The following is a 20,809-nucleotide window of genomic DNA, read 5'->3' on the forward strand; positions in this document are numbered from 1 at the left end:
GTAAGAACCTGCATCTGGGGAGTAAGATGACTTCTATTTACTCCTTTTTCTACTGACTTGAGCGCTTTAGAATTTTTTAAAAAACAATATAGAATTAAATAGCAGACAGTAGTATATTTAAAACAAGACCAAAAGATTTAATTGCACATTTAATTAGAACCAGGTTCCAGAAAAATTGTAAGAGATAGAAATTTGTGATTTCAAAAGAACGCCACAATTTCTGAATAAATTTGTGTACAGATCACAAAGGAGCCATACTCTTAGAGGGCTTCACACAATTTAATATAATTTTTCAATGATGAATGAAATTTCAGTGAATAAATTATTTTGAAAATTGATGTGCTTCACTGAAAAATTAGGGATGATATTGAACCTTCTATATAAATACAAATCTATAAAAGTATATAAAAAGAGGATTTTCCACTTAGCTTCAATTCCTATTGTTTTATAAAGCACTTGTTACTTATTTTCTGAGGCATATATTAACTATCTGATAGAACTAAGTGTTTATGAGGAATACAATATAATTTGTATTCATCTTTAGCTTTATAGTGAATAGACAAGCCACTAGGTCATTTAGAAATAAGAGTTGTGGCTACTCTATGAAGTAGCCATTCTTTTATTCCTTTACTTTCTTAATAAACTTATTTTCACTTAAAAAAAAATAGGAATGCTCTTACACTGTTGGTGGGAGTGTAAATTAGTTCAACCGTTGTGGAAGACAGTGTGGCGATTCCTCAAAGATCTAAAACTAGAAATACCATTTGACCCAGCAATCCTGTTACTGGGTATATACCCAAAGGATTATAAATCATGCTGCTATAAAGACATATGCACACGTACGTTTAGTGCAGCATTATTCACAATAGCAAAGACTTGGAACCAGTCCAAATGCCCATCAATGATAGACTGGATAAAGAAAATGTGGCACGTATATACCATGGAATACTATGCAGCCATAAAGAAGGATGAGTTCATGTCCTTTGCAGGCACATGGATGAAGCTGGAAACCATCATTCTCAGCAAACTAACACAAGAACAGAAAAGCAAACACTATGTTCTCACTCACAAGTGGGAGTTGAACAATGAGAAGACATGGACACAGGGAGGGGAACATCACACACTGGGGCCTGTTGAGGGGTGGGGACTAGGGGAGGGATAGCATTAGGAGAAATACCTAATGTAGATGACGTGTTGATGGGTGCAGCAAACCACCGGGGCACATGTATACTTATGTAACAAACCTGCATGTTCTGCATATGTATCCCAGAACTTAAAGTATAATAAAAATAAATAAATAAGAGTTGCATTGCTAGATATTGGAAGTCTTAAAAATGTAAATAATTCTACTTTTAGATATTTATCACACAGAATAAATATGGAGAAGAACAAAGATTTATCTGCAGGGATGTTCATTGAAGCATTACTTGTAATGAAAAATTAAAAGCAGTGCAAATACTCTGAAAGAGGGGATTTACCAAATAAGTTATGATATAGTAATATGTAGCCATTAAATATTATGTTGATGAACCAACATGAAAACATAGTGACAATGTGTTATTACCAACAAAAAGGTTATAATATAGTATGGTCACATTGTTCTCACCCCCAAAAGGTACACATGTGTTTTAAAAGTAGGTCAGAAGGGGGCCAGGCGCCATGGATCAACATCTGTTATCCCAGCACTTTGGGAGGCTGAGGTGGGTAGATCACTTGAGGTCAGGAGTTCAAGACCAGCCTGGCCAACATGGTGAAACCACATCTCTACTAAAAATACAAAAATTAGCTGGGCATAGTGCCACATGCTTGTAATCCCAGCTACTGGGGAGGCTGAGGCAGGAGAATCACTTGAACTCGGGAGGCGGAGGTTGCAGTGAGCTGAGATCGCACCATTGCACTCCAGCCTGGGTGAAGAAGCGAGACTGTCTCAAAAATAAAAAAAGAAAGTAGGTCAGAAGGATAAAGACAACGAAATGATATTTGTCGATATTTCTGTATAGTAGGATTATGAGTAATGTTAATTTTCTGTTTAGGACATTCGTTATCAATTATTTTCTGTAATGAACACATACCACCTTGTGACTTTTCCTATAGCCCAGTTTTACATAATTTTTTCCTTTTTAGTTTGTCTTACCTGCTCAGAATACGAAGCCCCCCACCCCCTCACCGCTCAACTTTCAAAGGCTGAGACAGGAGGACTGCTTGAGGCTAGGAGTTCAAGACCAGCCTGGACAACATAGTGAGATCCTGTCTCTACAAAAAACTTTTAGCTGGGTGCAGTGTCAGGAGGCTGAGGTGGGAGGCTCACTTAAGCCTAGGAGTTTGGGACTGCAGTGAGCCACGATCATGCCAAAAAAAAGAAGAGCCCCACAGACCCTCAGAGACTTCACACGGGGGAGGAGAAAGAATGTGGCAGTGGCTGAATATTGTAAAGTTGAATGTTAAAACCACACATCCCATTATAAGATAAGCAGATTCTGAATTTACCTTTTTTGTGGACATTATTCGTGTCTTAAAAAGTTTTACTTTCTGACCTTATGCTGTACATTTATAAATGCTCTACTTTTCTCAAACTTGAAATGCATTGCTTGTTTTCTTGAAATTGTGGGGCAAAATGCAAATAGAAATTAATATTAATTCATTAGGCTGTTGAGAAATATCTGTGTAAAAGCACGAGGTGAGAAAAACAGGTGTTTCTTCTTCCCCTTACTGAGTCTCAGTTATAGTTTGGCTGGCCTATGCTGAGAGATTGTTACTAGGGGACCTACTCCTATTTGTTCTTTGTCAGCCATATCTCATAGATAATTTCTCCTAGAGAATGTACTTCCTCTGTACCTTATATTGCTTAGATAAATGTTTCCAAAGATTTCATGCTCTTTTTATATTGCTTTTTCTAGATATAAAGACCTGAAGATAGTCTTTTCTGTCCAAAGATGGAAAACAGTACTACTACCATTTCTCGGGAGGAGCTTGAAGAACTACAAGAAGCGTTTAATAAAATAGGTATGCTTGAGAAAAAGTAAATACGATATTACTGGTCTGCTTGATGTCAGACTCCAGGAATGGAACAATACCTTTTATTTCATCTACCACCACCCAATTACCTCCAGATTTATTCCTTTTTTTCTATCTAGGTTTCACTGGATTCTTTCTTTCTGAAAGATAAGCTAAGACTGGCTTGAATTTCTAGGTGAATTGGACTTTGAATTCTTTGATCATTTCTTTACAGAGGATAATCCAGGTTAATGAATGACAGTGTAATTGAATACACTTAACACGGTATCCTTATTACAGAGAGAAAAAAATATAAAAATACTTCCTTGTGTATAAACTGAACTCTGGCCTTCACATCTTTGTCACTAACTATAACACTTTCTGACTTCATGCAGAATATTTTTAAAATCTCAGTATTGTTTTTAAATGCCATGTATCTTATTTTCCTTCTCCCACATGCATAATTTAGAAAGTCTTAGTATTGTTTTTAAAGGCCATATGCCTTATTTTTCTTCTTTCACTTTTTATAGCCATTTAGTGTTTTGTCTTTATGACATTATCATTTTGACAGTTTTGTATTTTTCTTCCAAAAAATGTTCCTCATACTCTGTTGGATCTCAGTTCTTCTGCAGTTTGCTCTTAGGAAACCCATGGTAAACAAGGAGAATACAAATACCTTTTTTTTTTTTTTTTTTTGCTTTAGTTTGCAAATGCATGCAAGTGAAAGGTGAACCCAGTGAAAGGTGAGCGCAGTGAATAGACATTGGGACAGTGACACCACCACGTTTGCCCCTTACTCATCAAGCTCCTTCTCTAGTGTAATAGAGCCCTCCATGAGAAACAGTCATGTGGTAGATCAGGGAGGAGAAAATGATCACCGCTGGTCTTGTGCTTAGATTTCTCACAAACCTAATAATGACTAAAGTTAATGTGAGTAAAATATCATGCAGCATGAGTTTTATTGACCAATACAAAGAAAAAAAGATATGTTTAAAAAAATAAAGCGCTCCAAAAAAAAAAAAAAAAACTGTAAAACTCAGGAAGCTCATGTTTTACAAATCATTACTGTGAAATAAAGTAAATTCTACAGATCTCTGGGCTATTCCATTTCTCCCTGGGAATGGCATATTTGTCATTAGAGCATTGTATGAATATGGTACGATTTTCAGAAAACAGTCATACATTTTATAGAGAATTATATGTAGTGTCCAGAATCTTTTCAAGACAAAAACTGGGCAATTGTTGAAATGTTCTGCTCATTTTGAGCGTTGAAACAGAGGAAGTAATAAAAATGTATCTCGTAGTTTGTTATTTCTGTTATTTTATAGATGCAGTTTGGTAGCTTGAATAAAAGTTCTACCTAGGTCTTGGTAAAATAAATGAATTAGTAATATATTTGCTTTGTTTAGCACACCAACTGTAATCTTTATGACTCATGAACATATTAATATAATCTTGCAATATTTATTTAATGACATATTGAATAAACAATTCACTGATGGAACAATGTTTTTTTTTAAACAAAAGCTTGTATGGAGGACTGCCTTTCAATAGATGGTAGTGAGGGAGCTGCTCTGCTATGTACAAAATCCCAACCCAGGAGCAGGTCCTTGATAGAACAATTTTGACAGCAAGATAATTTGTTCTGTTTGAGCAAAGCAGTAACACTAGCAGAATATGTACTTGCTGACTTTATTTACAAGACAAACTGCTACTCTGTGAACTCAGAAACCTCTGCTAATTCCTGGCACACTTTTCTCAGGGACAGAGGGACATGGCCATCCAATGTTATTAGATGGAGTATTTTGGGGCCACTGGAGAGAAGGGGAAACTTAAAATACTTCTCAGTATTGTTTCTTTTTGAAATTGTGGTTAAATATACATAACAGAATTTACCATTTTAACCATTTTTAAGTGTATAGTTCATTAGCATTTAGTACATTCACATTGTTCTACATTCATCACCACCATCCCTTTCCCAAACTGAAACTCCATATCCATTAAACAATAACTCCCACTTCCTGCTCCCCCAGCCCCAGGTAACCACCATCCTACTTTCTGTATGAATGTGACTACTCTAGGTACCTCATATAAGTGGAATCACATATTTGTCTTCTTATGACCGACTTATTTCACTTAGTACAATGTCCTCAAGGTTCACCCATGTTGTAGCGTGTGTCAGAATTTCCTCTCTTTTTAAGGTTGAATAATATTTTATTGTATGTATATGCCACATTTTGCTTATCCACTCATCCAGTGATGGCCATGTGTGTTGCTTCCACCTTTTGGCTATTGTGAATAATGCTATGAACATGGGTATACAAATACCTGTTCAAGTCCCTGCTTTCAATTATTTTGAGTGTAAACATAATAGCGGAATTGCTACATCATATGGTAATTCCATATGTAATTTTGGGGGGGAACTACCGTACTGTTTTCCATAGTGGAAGCACCATTTTACATTCCCACCAGTGGTGTACCAGGATTCCATTTTTTTCACATCCTCACCAACATTTGTTTTCTTTTTTTTTTTTTTTTTTTTGGATAATAAGCATTCTCCTGGGTGTGAAGTAGTATCTCATTTTATTTGCATTTTCCTTATGACTAGTGATGTTTAGCATCTGTATGTGCTTATTGGCCGATTGTATATCTTCTCTGGAGAAATGTCGTTTCAAGCCCTCTGCCTATTTTTGAATCAAGTTGTTTTGTTTTGTTGTTGCCGAGTTGTAAGAAAGTCTTGTTTTCTTTTCAAACTATGACCTTTATGGTTATTTAATCTAAGCCTTTATTTCCTCACTTTTAAAATGGGGATGACATTAGTAACCACCTCAAAGTTATTGTAAGAATTTCGTGAGATGGCCAGGCGCAGTGGCTCACGCCTGTAATCCCAGCACTTTGGAGGCTGGGGCGGGCAGATCACGAGGTCAAGAGATTAAGACCATCCTGGCCAACATGGTGAAACCCCATCTCTACTAAAAATACAAAAGTTAGCTGGGTGTAGTGGCTTGCACCTGTAGTCCCAGCTACTCAGGAGGCTGAGGCAGGAGAATCACTCGAACCCCGGAGGCAGAGGTTGCAGTGAGCTGAAATTGCACCACTGCACTCCAGCCTGGCAACAGAGCGAGACTCTGTCTCAAAGAAAAGAAAAAAAGAATTTCATGAGATAAGTCAAGTTATTAACAAGTCACTTGGCTAAGCATATATGTTCATTAAGTGGTTTCTGTTAGTTCTTGTCATGTCACACCAAAACCACAGAGGGCCTAGGGATGGAGCTGGAAGCTTAAGTCCCCATATCTGTCTTCAGAATCCTAGCTCTTAACTAATCTTGTTAGTTTAACATGATAGTTATTAGGCAATAGCTTCCTCAATCTTGTTTATTTTAAAATATTTCCTACTATTATGCTGGTTTAGAAATAAGCCAGCCTAATCTATGTGTATATTTCAGAATTATGGGAAACAGTTCTGAACTGGTGATGTAATGAGATTTTTCTCTAAATTCAAAGAAAGCAATATTATTGCAATATCAAGCAACTTAGCTTCCTAGCTGACTTTTGCAATTATACCAATATTTTGGTTATCAGTGGTTCTAGTTTAGAAATATTCTATCATTCTGAACAGTATTAATTCTAAAACTTTCATATGAGCGTTCCAAAGAAAAATTTCTCTCCTAACCATTAATTCAGTGAGTATGGCATCTCTTTTATTAAGAATAACAAGAAATATAGGAAACAAAGCAGCTATTACCAGATGAGCAAAGAGAACCTATCCAAGGCAGATCCAGGCAACAAAACAATGCAAAGCTCTGCTGTCAACTCTGGGCAGAAGTGTTTTGTGTCGCCTTTGTTCTGAGTCAAGAAGTGATACCCAGTCTCTAGGGAAAACCTAGGGAAGGGCATCTCTCAATGATGACATGAAAACACCTGGAAACCTGTTTCCCAAAGTCCAAATATAGTTGTGAATTTCTGGAACACCTAATCTCAAATGACATCAAATGATTCAGCATATGTAATGGTATCATGAATACATAATGAAGCAGCAATGAATTATTGACAGATTAAACAGAATTGCCACCAAGTGAAATGTAGAACACAAATATCTTATGTGTATTTTACACAGCACACATATTTTATATGGAATGTGGGGTCAGCAGATTCATTTTCTAAATTCCCTCAAGAAGTTAAAGTCTGAGTGGGTGCTCCCTTTTTAGCTATCTGTGACTTCCTCATGCTTATTCCTCTTTTTTTTTTTTTTTTTTTGAGATGGAGTCTTGCTGTGTTGCCCAGGGTAGAGTACAGTGGTGCAATCTTGGCTCACTGCAACCTCTGCCTCCCAGGTTCAAGTGATTCTCCTACCTCAGCCTCCTGAGTAGCTTTGATTACAGGTGCCCGCCAGCATACCCAGCTAATTTTTGTATGTTTAGTAGAGACAGGGTTTTGCCATGTTGGCCAGGCTGATCTCAAACTCCTGACCTCAGGTGATCTGCCCACCTCGGCCTCCCAAAGTGCTGGGATTATTGGCTTGAGCCACTGTGTCTGGCCTCTCCCCCCAATGCTTATTTCTTTGATGCTTAGTCATGTGCTAAAACTGAGTTTTCTATCAGAGTAACAGTACCCTTAAAATATATATGGTGGCCCTAAATCTATGGGGATATAGCAGGGAAACCCACCCCGATAATTCTTTGTGGGTTCTTTTCTATCTTCCCTAAGTGTCGGCCAGTCTGAGAAATAAAGGGAAGAGTACAAAAGAGAAATTTTAAAACTGGATGTCCGGGGTAGACATCACATGTCAGCAGGTTCCGTGATGCCCCACAAGCCGCAAAACCAGCAAGTTTTTATTAGTGATTTTCAAAAGGGGAGGGAGTGTACGAATAGGGTATGGGTCACAGAGATCACATGCTTCACAAGGTAATAAAATATTACGAAGCAAATTGAGGCAGGGTGATATCACAGGACCGGGGCGCAATTAAAATTGCTAATGAAGTTTCAGGCATGCGTTGTCATTGATAACATCTTATCAGGAGACAGGGTTTGAGAGCAGACAACTAGTCTGACCAAAATTTATTAGGTAGGAATTTCCTCGTCCTAATCGGCCTGGGAGTGCTATGGGAGACTGGGGCTTATTTCATCTCTATCTGCAACTGTAGAAGACAGACGTCCCTAGAGTGGCCATTTTAGAGACTTCCCCCTAGGACCGCATTCTCTTTCTTAGGGATGTTCCTTGCTGAGAAAAAGAATTCCAAGATATTTCTCCTATTTGCTTTTGAAAGAAGAGAAATATGGCTCTGTTCTGCCTGGCTCTCAGGCAGCCAAGACTTTAAGGTTATGTCCCTTGTTCCCTGAAAATCGCTGTTATCCTGTTCTTAAGGTGCCCAGATTTCATATTGTTCAAACACATGTGCTCTACAAACAATTTTTGTGCAGTTAATGCAATCATCACAGGGTCCTGAGGAGACATACATCCTCAGCTTATGAGGATGATGGGATTAAGAGATTAAAGTAAAGACAGGCATAGGAAATCACAATAGTGTTGACTGGGGAAGTGGTAAGTGTGCATGAAATCTTCACAATTTATGTTCAGAGACTGCAGTAAAGACAGGCATAAGAAATTATAAAAGTATTAATTTGGGGAACTAATAAATGCCTATGAAACCTTCACAATTTATGTTCTTCTGCCATGGCTTCAGCCAGTCCCTCTGTTCGGGGTCCCTGACTTCCCGCAACAGAGATAAACTCCATTTAAATATATACAAGGGTTTTGTTTTGTTTTTGTTTTTGTTTAAGAGATGGGGTCCCACTCTGTTGCCTAAGTTGAAGGGCAGTGGTATGATCATAGCTCACTACAGCCTTGAACTCCTGGGCTCAGGTGATCCCCTCACCTTAGCCTCCCAAATAGCTGGAACTACCAAGCCTGATTTAAATATGAGTTTTTAAAATAAAGCATATAGCATATTCTGTACAGTTTAGATACAGGAAAAAAGGTTACTGCCACCTGTGAAACAAATGTGGAAGGCTCTGTCTGCATGTCTGTGAGTCCTCCCAAAAAGCCTTCTTAGTGTACATCTTCAACAAAGATTACAAAATATATTTGATGATATATCTTTACAGATATTGACAATAGTGGGTATGTCAGTGACTATGAACTTCAAGACCTGTTTAAGGAAGCAAGCCTTCCTCTGCCTGGCTACAAGGTGCGAGAGATTGTGGAGAAAATTATATCAGTTGCTGACAGCAACAAAGATGGCAAAATCAGTTTTGAAGAGTTTGTGTCAGTAAGTAATCTCATCCTTTTGGGCTACTGATAATCTTGCTTAAAGCAGAATTGTAATAATGTCATCACTAGCTTTGGTTCAATCCAGCTTCAGAGGCCAGAAAAAGGACTGCTTTAGAATGATAATGATAATGACAATAACTATTATTATTGAAATAATTTCCACAACTAACTCATAAAACAAAGGAAAAAATTATTCTCAAATTGTTGGAATCGAAATCAGGTTTAGATAACAGTAATTCATTCCCTAGAATAACTAGGTGAGTTCAATGCTTATTGTCCATTAATATAATTGAATAAATATTTATGAAATATAAATTGTCTGACTTTGCATTCTTTATTGATTAAGCAGATATTGTAGCTCTTCTCTTCCTAGAAACTTTGCTAGGCACTGTGAATAATTTGATGAGTAAAAAGAAACGTGATTCCTGCCTTCATGGAGTTTATATGTGTTGGGGAGACTGCAATGCACAAATTGATAGAAGATAACTGAGAATTGCTATGACAGAGTGGTACAGGTCCTGTGAGAGTTTGTGGTAGAAGGAATTGAATTTGGAGGTGAGGCTGGATAATGCAGGGACTCAGGGAAGGTATCCCTACAGCGTGAAGTCTGTGATGTGTTCTGAAGAAAGATTTTAAAAGTGGGTTGCAGGAAAATGAATAATGTGGGAGACAGGTAGACATGACAGCATGTGTAGAGGCCCTGTGGCTTTAGAGATGGTGAGTATTCTCAAGCAACTGAAAGAATGTTTGTGTGGCTGGAGCTGAGATGGTAAGGGTAAGGAATGTAGCTGGGGAAGTCAGTCAGAATCAGGTCACACAGGGCCATGTCGAATTTTTGTTTTTATCCTAAAAGCAATAGGAAGCCAATGAAGTGAGAAGAATAGAATGTGAAGTGACAAGATCAGATTCACATTTTTAAAAAACCCAATCACTTTGCTGCATGCAGAACTGATTGAATTCAGTCTTGCCAGTCTCTGGTGAGTCCAGTGAGAGAGAGATTGGGAAAGGGAGTTTCTGTAAGCCTATATTATTTCCTTTAAGAGCTGACTTATTTTAACATGAATACATTTGAGATGTTCAGCCAGGAAAATATCTTCATTAAGGCATTCTTTTATTTTTAGCATGTAGTTAGTTATATCTTAGGTTTTCAGTAAAGAAGATTATGGCAACCCAAGAAGAATAATTTCAGTGTGTTCAATTTAAGCTTAGGTATAAAAAATTTATTTCACTGTTTGGGGTTCAAGTATTTGTCTATTTTGTGTTATTGGTAAAATGATGAAAGTTATCTGTGAATACAAGCAATAAGTACAACTGACTAGTATTTAATTTGATGTTATTTCTTATTAAATAAAGAAGTATAAATAAATATCCTTCATCTTGTCAGGTTTTTGTTATCTGATTCTCAATTTTACTTATGTTCCATTCCAGCTAATGCAAGAATTAAAAAGCAAAGATATCAGCAAAACATTCCGAAAAATAATTAACAAGAGGGAAGGGATTACTGCTATTGGAGGAACTTCATCTATTTCCAGTGAGGGCACACAGCATTCTTATTCAGGTAACTGACTCCTCCAAATCTGATCTTTTAGTCACTGATTCATTCATTAAGTGACGTATTTAATCAGTTCTAAGATGCCACTCATTGTGATTCATACCATTATTTTATGTGCCATTGAGGAGAAAAAATAGTGCAGAGCACAGTATAACATGCCACTGAATTTGAAATACATGTCAGTTTCAGAGATGTCAAAATGAAAAATCCTAGAATCATTGAAATCAATGAGTTCCTACTATGGATCAGGCTCAGTCTACAGAAAAAAGATTATAAACAACAAAGTGGAAGTTGTTTGTACTCCAGCATTAGATGTATTTAAAAGTGGCTTTTGAATGGCTTTTCATCCTGACTGATGAGATGGCTTTACTTTTACACCTGAGCTAGGAATGGTGGAGAGGCTTATATTGCAAGGATTTTTCTCTTCCATTTTCTGAGATCTGAGATACCTGATTCACCTTTTATCTAGTAACCAAGTGACTAGAGAGCATAGCACCTGATTTGCTTGATCTCATTAATTTGCTGGACCATTGCCCAGTGGGAAATGCAGAGGCATATTAACTTTTAAGATGAGGTATCTTCCCCATGTTAAGCTATCTAAGATGTCTAAGAACCTTTGGCCAAGTTCTTTTTATTCATACGAACATAATTAGAACTATGGTTTTTGGCCTTTTGACAAAATTACCTGTAACCTTTTCCCCTCTTTCTTCATTTCAGACCTGAATCTGTTAATTATCTTCTTGATTCTGTCCCTTGCTAATTGGATTTTCCTCTAGTCATACACTCAAATTTCTCTCATCTATTGTATGTTTTTCCTAACTTTTTACCATAGAGGTACATAACTGTTACCTTCACTTTTTGAAAGGTATTCACCCCTTAACCCAGTTTCTGCCTGTCATTTCTACTGAAGTGGCTTCTTTTTAAAGACAAAATAACAAATTATTGAGGTATAATACACATTCAGCAAAGTGCTGTAATCTTAAGTATACGGCTCAATGAATTTTTCCATGTGTATATATTCATGTAGCTGCCAACCGGAACAAGATATGGAATCTTTTCATCACCTGAAGACTCCCCCAATAGTAATAACGATTCTTCCCTAGAGGTTACCTCTTTTCTAATGTTTGTCACCATAAATTTTTGTTTACTTGTTTATTGAGGTATAAGATACATGTAGTAAAATGTGTGACGTGTACTATTCTTTTTCTTTATTAAAAAAAAATTTTTTTTGAGACGAAGTCTCGCTCTGTCACCCAGGGTGGAGTGCAGTGGTGCGATCTAGGCTCACTGCAAGCTCCACCTTCCAGGTTCACATCATTCTTCTGTCTCAGCCTCCCGAGTAGCTGGGACTACAGGCGTCCGCCACCACGCCCAGCTGTTTTTTTTGTTTTTGTTTTTTTTTATTTTTATTTTTTGTAGAGTTGGGGTTTCACCATGTTAGCCAGGATGGTCTTGATCTCCTGATCTCATGATCTGCCTACCTTGGCCTCCCAAAGTGCTGGGATTACAGGTGTGAGCCACTGCACCCAGCCAAAGTGTGCTATTCTTAAGTATATGGCTTGATGATTTCTTTAACCTATGAGTACACCTATATAACTATTCTCTAGAAAAAGATATGGAACATTTAATGGCTTTTATAAAAAAAAAGCAGCTTTATTGAGATATAATTGACATACCACAAAATTCATTTTTAAAGTATACAGTTCAGTCGTTTTTAGCATATTCATAGTTGTGCAATTGTCATCACTATTTAATTTCAGAACACTTTCATTACACCAAAGAAAAACACCATACTTGTTATCAGTCACTCCCCATTTCCTTCTTCCCGAAGGCTCTGCAACCATTAAACTACTTTCTATTTCTATAAATTTGCCTATTCTGGAAATTTCATAGAAATGGAATCATACTGTAGTAGCCTTTCATTTGATAGGCTTCTTCACTGGCGTAATATTTTCAAGGCTCATCCGTGTTGTCACTTATATCATACTTCATTCCTTTTATTCTGACTGCAGCCTCGACCTCCAGAGTTCAAGGGATCCTCCCACCTCAGCCTCCCAAGTGCACAACCATGCCCAGCTAATTTTTCTATCTTTTGTAGAGATGCGGTTTTGCTGTGTCACCCAGGTTGATCTTGAACTCCTGGGTTCGAGAGATATGCCTGTCTTGGCCTCCCAAAGTACTGGGGTTACAGGTGTGAGCCATGGTACCTGGCCCCTTCATTTCTTTTTATTGCTGAATATTCCATTCTATGGCCAATACCACATTTTGTTTATCCTTTCGTCAGGTGATGGACATTTGGGTTGTTTCCAGTTTTTGGCTATTATAAATAATGCTGTATGAACATCATGAATGCATTTCTGTGTGGACATATACTTTGAATTCTCGTAGGCATATACTTAGGAGTAGAATTGCTCGAATTTTTGTTAATTCTATGTTTAACATTTTTAAAGAACTGTCAAATTGTTTTCCAAAGTGGCTACACTCGTGAGGGCGATCTGGCTGTGACATCTGTCACCCCATTGATTGCCAGGGTTGATTTGGCTGATCTGGCTGGCTAGGCAGGGTCCCCTTCCTCCCTCACTGCTCCATGTGAGTCCCTCCCGAAGCTGTGTGCTCAGCTGAAGAGGACAACCATCCCCAATAGAGGTTGACTGGTCTTTGGTCAAGGGTATACGAGTAGCTGCACTCCCCTGCTAGAACCTCCAAACAAGCTCTCAAGGTCCAAAGTGGCTGCACCATCTTACATTCCCACCAGCAATGTATGAGGGCTCCAGTTTCTTCACTTTCTCACCAACACTTGTTTTTGCCCATTTAAAAAATTACAGCCATCCTAGTGGTTGTGATGTGGTATCTCATTCCTGGTTCCTATACCTGAAACATCCTTTCTTTCCTTGCCTATATTCACCTATTGAAAACCGGTATTTCAAATAGTACCTTCTCCATAAAGCCTTTTCTTGATCACCCTAACTAAAAGTGATTGCTTCTTTTTTTAAATTCTGAAAACATTGCATATATATTTCTGGTGGTGTGTGTATTTCCCTTATATCACATTTCTTTGTATATTTGTTTTATAATTACACTAAAAAATTCCTCAATGGCAGGTACAGTATTCTAGTGATCTCTGAATACCTAGACTCCAAATCCTTTTAAGGAGGTATGTATGAAGAGGCGAGAAGATAAGGCAGATTATGATATGTACAAAGAGGAAATATTAGTACATATTTGTGTTTTTGTTGGCTTGTGTGTGTATGTATGGATTAAATTTTGGGGGTACCTGCAAAATATTCCCTTGGGAAAATTACCTAATTCTAGGAACTGTGGCAACAATGGAGAAGGCCAACTCATTATGTGCTACCCTCTGATGGAAATGGGGATTATTTACTTTAAGGATTTATAATCTTAAATGATTTTTATATCTACAGAATAATAATAAAGCTGTACAATGTTTTTACTTTAAGTTCCTTCCTATTTTCCCTACTGCATAACTCATGCAGTAGGGAAACTGCAGAATTCATGCAGTAGGGAAAATATTTTCTACTTAAGATCAATGTACCCATACTACAAGCCATGTGTTGAGAAGTTGGTGGATGAAGATGGCCAAGGATAGTGCTGGTGTCTAGATTTGTGTCAATTTTTTGTTTGTTTGTTTGTTTTTGAGACAGTCTCACTCTGTCGCCTAAGCTGGTGTGCAGTGGTGTGATTTCGGCTCACTACAACGTTCATCTCCCAGGTTCAAGCAATTCTCCCTGCCTCAGCCTCCGGAGTAGCTGGGATTGCAGGTGCCTGCCACCACACCTGGCTAATTTTTGTATTTTTTAGTAGAGATGGGGTTTTACCATGTTGGCCAGGCTGGTCTCAAACTCCTGACCTCAGGTGATCCACCCGCCTCAGCCTCCCAAAGTGTGGGGATTACAGGCATGAGCCACCGCACCCAACCAATTTGTGTCAATTTTTTAATAGTAAAAGTTCCATGGAAATTGAGCTGTTTTATTCATTTGAATAACTCTTGACTGAATTCAGTATTTCTGTTGTAAGCTAAAAATCACAGCTCTCTAAATCTTTTTGGGGAGGATAGGTTTTATTGCCATGGTCTTTGTTTCTTGTATTTTTTTCCTTATTTAATTACATATACATATTTGACCTCTGATGGTCTGCTTCTGATTCATTAGCTTTCAGAAGCAATACATATTTGGAAATATTTTTGAATCAAACCAAATATATATTGTGCTCATTTAAGATATATACCTTCATTTCTCCTAATATATCAGGTGGAAATGTGGAATGAATTCCCCTCCCCTGTCCTGTCATTTCTCTCTTTTTTTTTTTTTTTTTTTTTAGACAGAGCCTCGGTCTGTGGCCAGGTTGGAGTGCAGTGGCGCGATCTTGGCTCACTGCAAGCTCCGCCTCTCGGGTTCACGTCATTCTGCTGCCTCAGCCTCCCAAGTAGCTGGGATTACAGGCGCACACCACCAAGCCCAGCTAATTCATTTTTGTGTATTTAGTGGAGAAGGGGTTTCACCATGTTGGCCAGGATGGTCTTGATCTCTTCACCTCGTGATCTGCCCGTCTTGGCCTCCCAAAGTGCTGTGATTACAGGCGTGAGCCACCGCGCCCCTCCCGCCCACCTGTTTTTTTTTTTTTTTGAAAGAGTCTCTCTTTGTGGCTTAGGCTGGAGTGTAGTGGCATGATCTCCGCTCACTGCAACCTCCACCTCCTGGTTCAAGATATTCTGAAGCCTCAGCCTCTCGAGTAGGTGGGACTACGGGCATGTGCCATTATGCCTGGCTAATTTTTGTATTTTCAATAGAGACGGGATTTCTCCATGTTGCTCAGGCTGGTCTCGAGTTCCTGACCTCAAGCGATCCGCCTGCCTCGGAATTGCTTTGGGAAGTGCTGGGATTACAGGCCTGAGCCACCACATCCAGCCCCCTTTCGTCTTTTCTTAAACCCTTTTGTCTTTTAGTAGGTTTTTAATAATGGTCAATTATTATCTTTGAGCAGAAATCAACAAGTATGTTTTTGTAGTCCAATAAAGTTTGTGAAATGAGATTTGCCTACAAAGATTTTCTCCTTTCAGAGGAAGAAAAAGTGGCTTTTGTTAACTGGATAAACAAAGCCCTGGAGAATGACCCTGACTGTAAGCATCTCATACCCATGAATCCCAATGATGATAGTCTTTTCAAGTCACTTGCAGATGGCATCCTTCTTTGGTGAGTTCATCTTCTGTTTAAGGAAGCTGTGTCCTTCCTGATTACATTGATGCGCATTCCATGAAAACTACAATTCAGCCGTCCATTGTCTTTTGGAATCAGTAGCTACTTAGGTCCTGGAGAATGTATATTGCATAGAAAATGAACTACTGTGTATCTATTGGAAAATTTCCAAAATTTTCTTTCAAATACAATCCCTTGTTTTTATGTTGTCTTTTACATGTATTACTATAATAATTGACAGGAATCTTTTATTTGTCTGGTGCAGTTTTAAATATTCACAGGGTTTCTCTTTTCTTTTTCCAGTAAGAGAGTACTGATTATTGACTGGAACAGGAACATGAGGAGATGCAAAGGGAAGATATTCCTTATTTGTACCTAAATGAAAATTATGTTTTGATTCAGCCTTGTGTTATTCTTGGCTCTTTGCATTCTGTTTTTTCTCCCTATACTGTAAACTCTCTGAGGGAATGTCTTTGTCGTCGTCGTGTGTACCACAGTCCCAGCATACTCCTTTGGACAAAGCAGAGATCTTTTCTTTAGTTTATAAAAAGTACAGAAGATTTACAAAGTAGAAAATAACCATCACAAATATCCTTACCATCCATAAATGACTTACTAACATTCTAACACATTTCCTTCAGTCTTTTTTTTTTTTTGTTTTTACTTAAAAAGGAAAACAAAACCTTACCCGTAAGTACAGGATATTAGATTTTAGGACATTAAATGTAAAATATACCTTGACCTCCACCTGCAATTCTTATGTTTCTTTGACGCTCAGAGAAATTCCTATTATGAACTCAATGGGTATTTTCCTAATCTTGTTTTAAAAGGTAAAATTCTAAAATATAGAGACAAAATTTATATTAATTTCTCTGAAAATGTCTAAATTATTGGTCTTAGATGAAATCTCTGGCTTCGTATCTTTCTGCAACATCAGTAATTTTAACAGTGTTGATACTACTTTATGAGGCTTCTTGGAGAATTTCTTTTTGTTTTAGGCTGTTGAATGCTGATGACCAGTAAGTGAAATAAAGACAAAACGAACATTAAGAAAATTCAGGGTGATGGCTGGGCATGGTGGCTCACGCCTGTAATCTCAGCACTTTGGGAGGCTGAGGCAGGAAGATCATTTGAGGTCAGGAATTTGAGACCAGCCTGGCTAACATGGTGAAACCCTATCTCTACTAAAAATACAAAAATTAGCTCTGAGAGGTGGCACACACCTGTAATCCCAGCTGCTCGGGAGGCTGAGGCAGGAGTATCACTTGAACCCAGGAGGTGGAGGTTGCAGTGAGCTGAGATCGCACCACTGCACTCCAGCCTGGGTGACAGAGGTAGACTACATGTCAAAAGAAAAAGAAAAAGAAAAAAAATTCAGGATGGTTAAAAAAATTAGGAGAAATGCTAAGATTACTCTTGTAGTGAGTGATGGATTTGTTTTAGGAATGGGAATATTTCTTGGATTTTAAGAATTAAGTTCCTGGGCCGGGTGTGGTGGCTCAAGCCTGTAATCCCAGCACTTTGGGAGGCCGAGACAGGCAGATCATGAGGTCAGGAGATCGAGACCATCCTGGCTAACACGGTGAAACCCCGTCTCTAGTAAAAAAAATACAAAAAAACTAGCCGGGCGAGGTGGCAGGCGCCTGTAGTCCCAGCTACTCGGGAGGCTGAGGCAGGAGAATGGCGTAAACCCGGGAGGCGGAGCTTGCAGTGAGCCGAGATCGCACCACTGCACTCCAGCCTGGGCGACAGAGTGAGACTCCGTCTCAAAAAAAAAAAAAAGTTCCTGGCATGAATTACAGTTTAATTATTATTATTATTTTTTTTGAGATGAGGTCTCTCTGTTTTGCACAGGCTGGCCTCAAACTCTTGGGCTCAGCCTCCCAAGTAGCTAAGATTATATGCATGTGCCACCATGCCTGGCTTACTGTTTAATATTTTAAGGTAATGAATTGTTATTTTCAAAATTTATCTATTTTGGCTGTTTGCAATAATCTAAAAAAAATTTCTTTGAGTATTAAACTATTCTCATTTTCTCTTTAGCAAAATGATCAACTTATCTGAACCAGATACAATTGATGAAAGAGCCATCAATAAGAAAAAGCTCACGCCATTCACTGTTTCTGTAAGTATTTGCCCTTTGCTTATAATCATGTTACTCTGCTGAGAAATGTAAGACCTTTATTAATGAATGCTTGGACCCAGATAAAACCTTTGATTTAATGTAATGTTGTTCTCCTATAAAAACTGTTTGGTTTTTTTTTGTTTTGTTTTTAAGAGACGAGGGTCTTCCTATACCCCCCAATATAGCTCACTGTAACCTCAAACTCCTGGGAGCAAGTGATCCTCCAACCTCAGCTTCTTGAGTTGTTAGGGCTATAACCATGTACCACTATGCCATGCTAATTTTTTAAAGTTTTTGTGGAGATGGGATCTTGCTATGTTGCTCAGTCTGGTGTTGAACTCGTGGCCTCAAGTGATCCTCCCACTTCAGCCTCCCAAAGTGCTGGAATTATAGGCATGAGCCACCATGCCTGGCCAAAACTGGACTTTTATTAAATAAAAATTCAGTTGGATTTTGTAATGAATGAAATGAAGATTCAGGGTACTTTGGATGCACTTAAGCTGTAGTATTCAGTTTATATTATTGTAATTATTGAGTTATTTATTAATGAGCACTTGCTTGATGCCAGTGCCCTTATTGGGTGGTTGAAAAATAACACTGCAGGTTTATCATTTCACAAAATTTTAAATTATTCTTTTTGTACTAAATTGTTCTGTAGTTGGCTTCTCCATACAGATCTTGTAAAAGTCCGGGTATTTATACATACCACACTTTCCCCCTCAAAATCTCTAGAACAATGAGTGGATAGTAATATTTACTGAGTATTTACTGGGTATCAGTCACTGATCTAAACACACTATGTAAATTATCCTCCCAGCAACTTTATAATAAGGTATATACTATTATTTTGTAGATGAGGAAACTGAGGCACTGACAGGTTATACAGAGGCAGAGCCAGGATATGATCCCAGTGGTCTAGTGTCAGAGCTCATTTCTTAATCACTGTGTTATACTGCCACTCTCATGTGGTGCTAGTAATAGCAACTATTTAAGGTGTGGTCACAATAGTAGCTATTAAAATTAAGCTACTGCTAACCTGTGTCCTTCATTTGGCAAGTGCAATCCTTGATTTTGCTAAAATTTGAGTCTTCTATAGAAAGCTAGTCTTCTATAGACTATTACCCCCTGCATATGTTGGAAGTATGCTATCTCTAAAAATAAAACTGCATGATAGCCCCTCAGATCCACTCTGTGGCTACCACAAAATACTTACAGAATATTTTTTATTTTCTTTAATGCACTAAATATAAATATTAAAAGTAAAACCAAGCAATAAATGTATACAATAGTAAGAAATGCCATATTTCAGATTCAGTGGCAAAAAAATGGTCATGTATGTATCCTATAAATAAGATAGATGTGAATATTTTCAATAATCGTGGATATTACATGAAGATTCCAGTACAACATGTGAAAAATAATCTGGCAATTGCAACTGGAAATAGGCTTCTTCAAGAATGGTAATTTCTATTAGTGATATGCAACATTATTGACCTATTAGCAAGCAGGGAACAAGAAAGCCATGTAGTCAACATCCAATTCTGTACTTCTCAAAGATAACAGAAAATGAGGGAACCTGTTAGACAGTCCAAGCCGAACTATGTACCACTGCCCTATAGAAGGCGGGGCCACCTCTCTTGTGTCCCAATTGTTTGTGGTTCCCTACTGTCCCTATCTTTCCGCATCAACACAAGTCTTCAGAAAGGCTGGGCATTCAGAGCAGTTGTCCATGGTAAGAATTGTATAGCAACTTCTCCATGGGGTTCTCCTGTTACTTCTTGTTCTTAAGATGTTTAGAAGTAGCTTAGTGTGACCACTCCATTCCCTACTAACTGATAGGGCAATAATGTTGTATTTATCAAGTAGAAACTACCATTTACTTGAAAGAAACATGTTGCAACTCCTTATTTTCTACCCATTTTTTTAAAGCCAAATACTTGTCAGACATTTGATATGCTTGCAAAGCAAACATCTTTGAATAAAATTAACATCAAAAGCAGTTTTTCTCCTATATGACCAACACGACCCGTTGATAAGACAAAGCTGAGTTAACTGTTTATTGCAGTAAGAGAAAATACGTGCAAAGCTTTGTTAGTGTCTTGGTGCTGGGAAAGTGAGGGCAGCATCTGAGAATTGGAATTGTGGTTTAGGGCAGGTCTTTCAATATGAGAGAGGGCAAGAGGGCTCTGATCCAGATTGGGCAAGGTTCTCAATGCACCGGCCCAAGACTGGTGGAAATAGCAAGGGGAGGATTTTAAGGTGAAGAGGTCAAAGATTCTTAGAGTATAAACTGTCATTGATGTTTTCATTGAAGAGTTAATGGGTCTTTTAGGTAGTGCCTGCAGTGAAAAATTTTTGCCTAGGCTCAAGACTCCTGGAAGAATAAGATCATGCTAATGAAGACAGAATAAAGTCATGCCAGTGAAGACAAGAGGATAGCACACAAGGTCATATTAATGTAGGCAGTAACACATGGTTTTGTTTGTTATTGTCCAGGCTGAGAGTAGTGGTAGGTTTTGGTTCTTACTAGTATTGTAATCAATTTAGCGAAATTATACACTTCTTTTGGCCCACAGTACATGCTGTCAATTGCATATGAAATGGGTTATTATGAGATTAACACTATTATTGGCTTCATTTTCAGTCCAGTTCTTT

The 20,809-nt window shown here is 38.0% G+C and overlaps 1 protein-coding gene across 2 annotated transcripts in view; it reads left to right on the top strand.

Moving 5' to 3' along the window:
- PLS1 (plastin 1) overlaps window positions 1-20,809 on the top strand; it is a 110,671-nt gene that overhangs the window by 59,006 nt on the left and 30,856 nt on the right. For both annotated transcript variants that reach the window (XM_012001257.1, XM_012001265.1), the window contains exons 2-6: window positions 2,898-3,003; window positions 9,099-9,262; window positions 10,693-10,822; window positions 15,894-16,026; window positions 18,073-18,154. In XM_012001257.1, the coding sequence (XP_011856647.1) occupies window positions 2,934-3,003; window positions 9,099-9,262; window positions 10,693-10,822; window positions 15,894-16,026; window positions 18,073-18,154 (579 nt within the window). In that variant the 5' untranslated portion in view covers window positions 2,898-2,933. The remainder of the gene's footprint in view (window positions 1-2,897; window positions 3,004-9,098; window positions 9,263-10,692; window positions 10,823-15,893; window positions 16,027-18,072; window positions 18,155-20,809) is intronic.

The sequence above is a fragment of the Mandrillus leucophaeus genome, unplaced genomic scaffold (genome assembly GCF_000951045.1).
Source record: "Mandrillus leucophaeus isolate KB7577 unplaced genomic scaffold, Mleu.le_1.0 Scaffold1176, whole genome shotgun sequence".
In the NCBI taxonomy this organism is placed as follows: Eukaryota; Metazoa; Chordata; class Mammalia; order Primates; family Cercopithecidae; genus Mandrillus; species Mandrillus leucophaeus.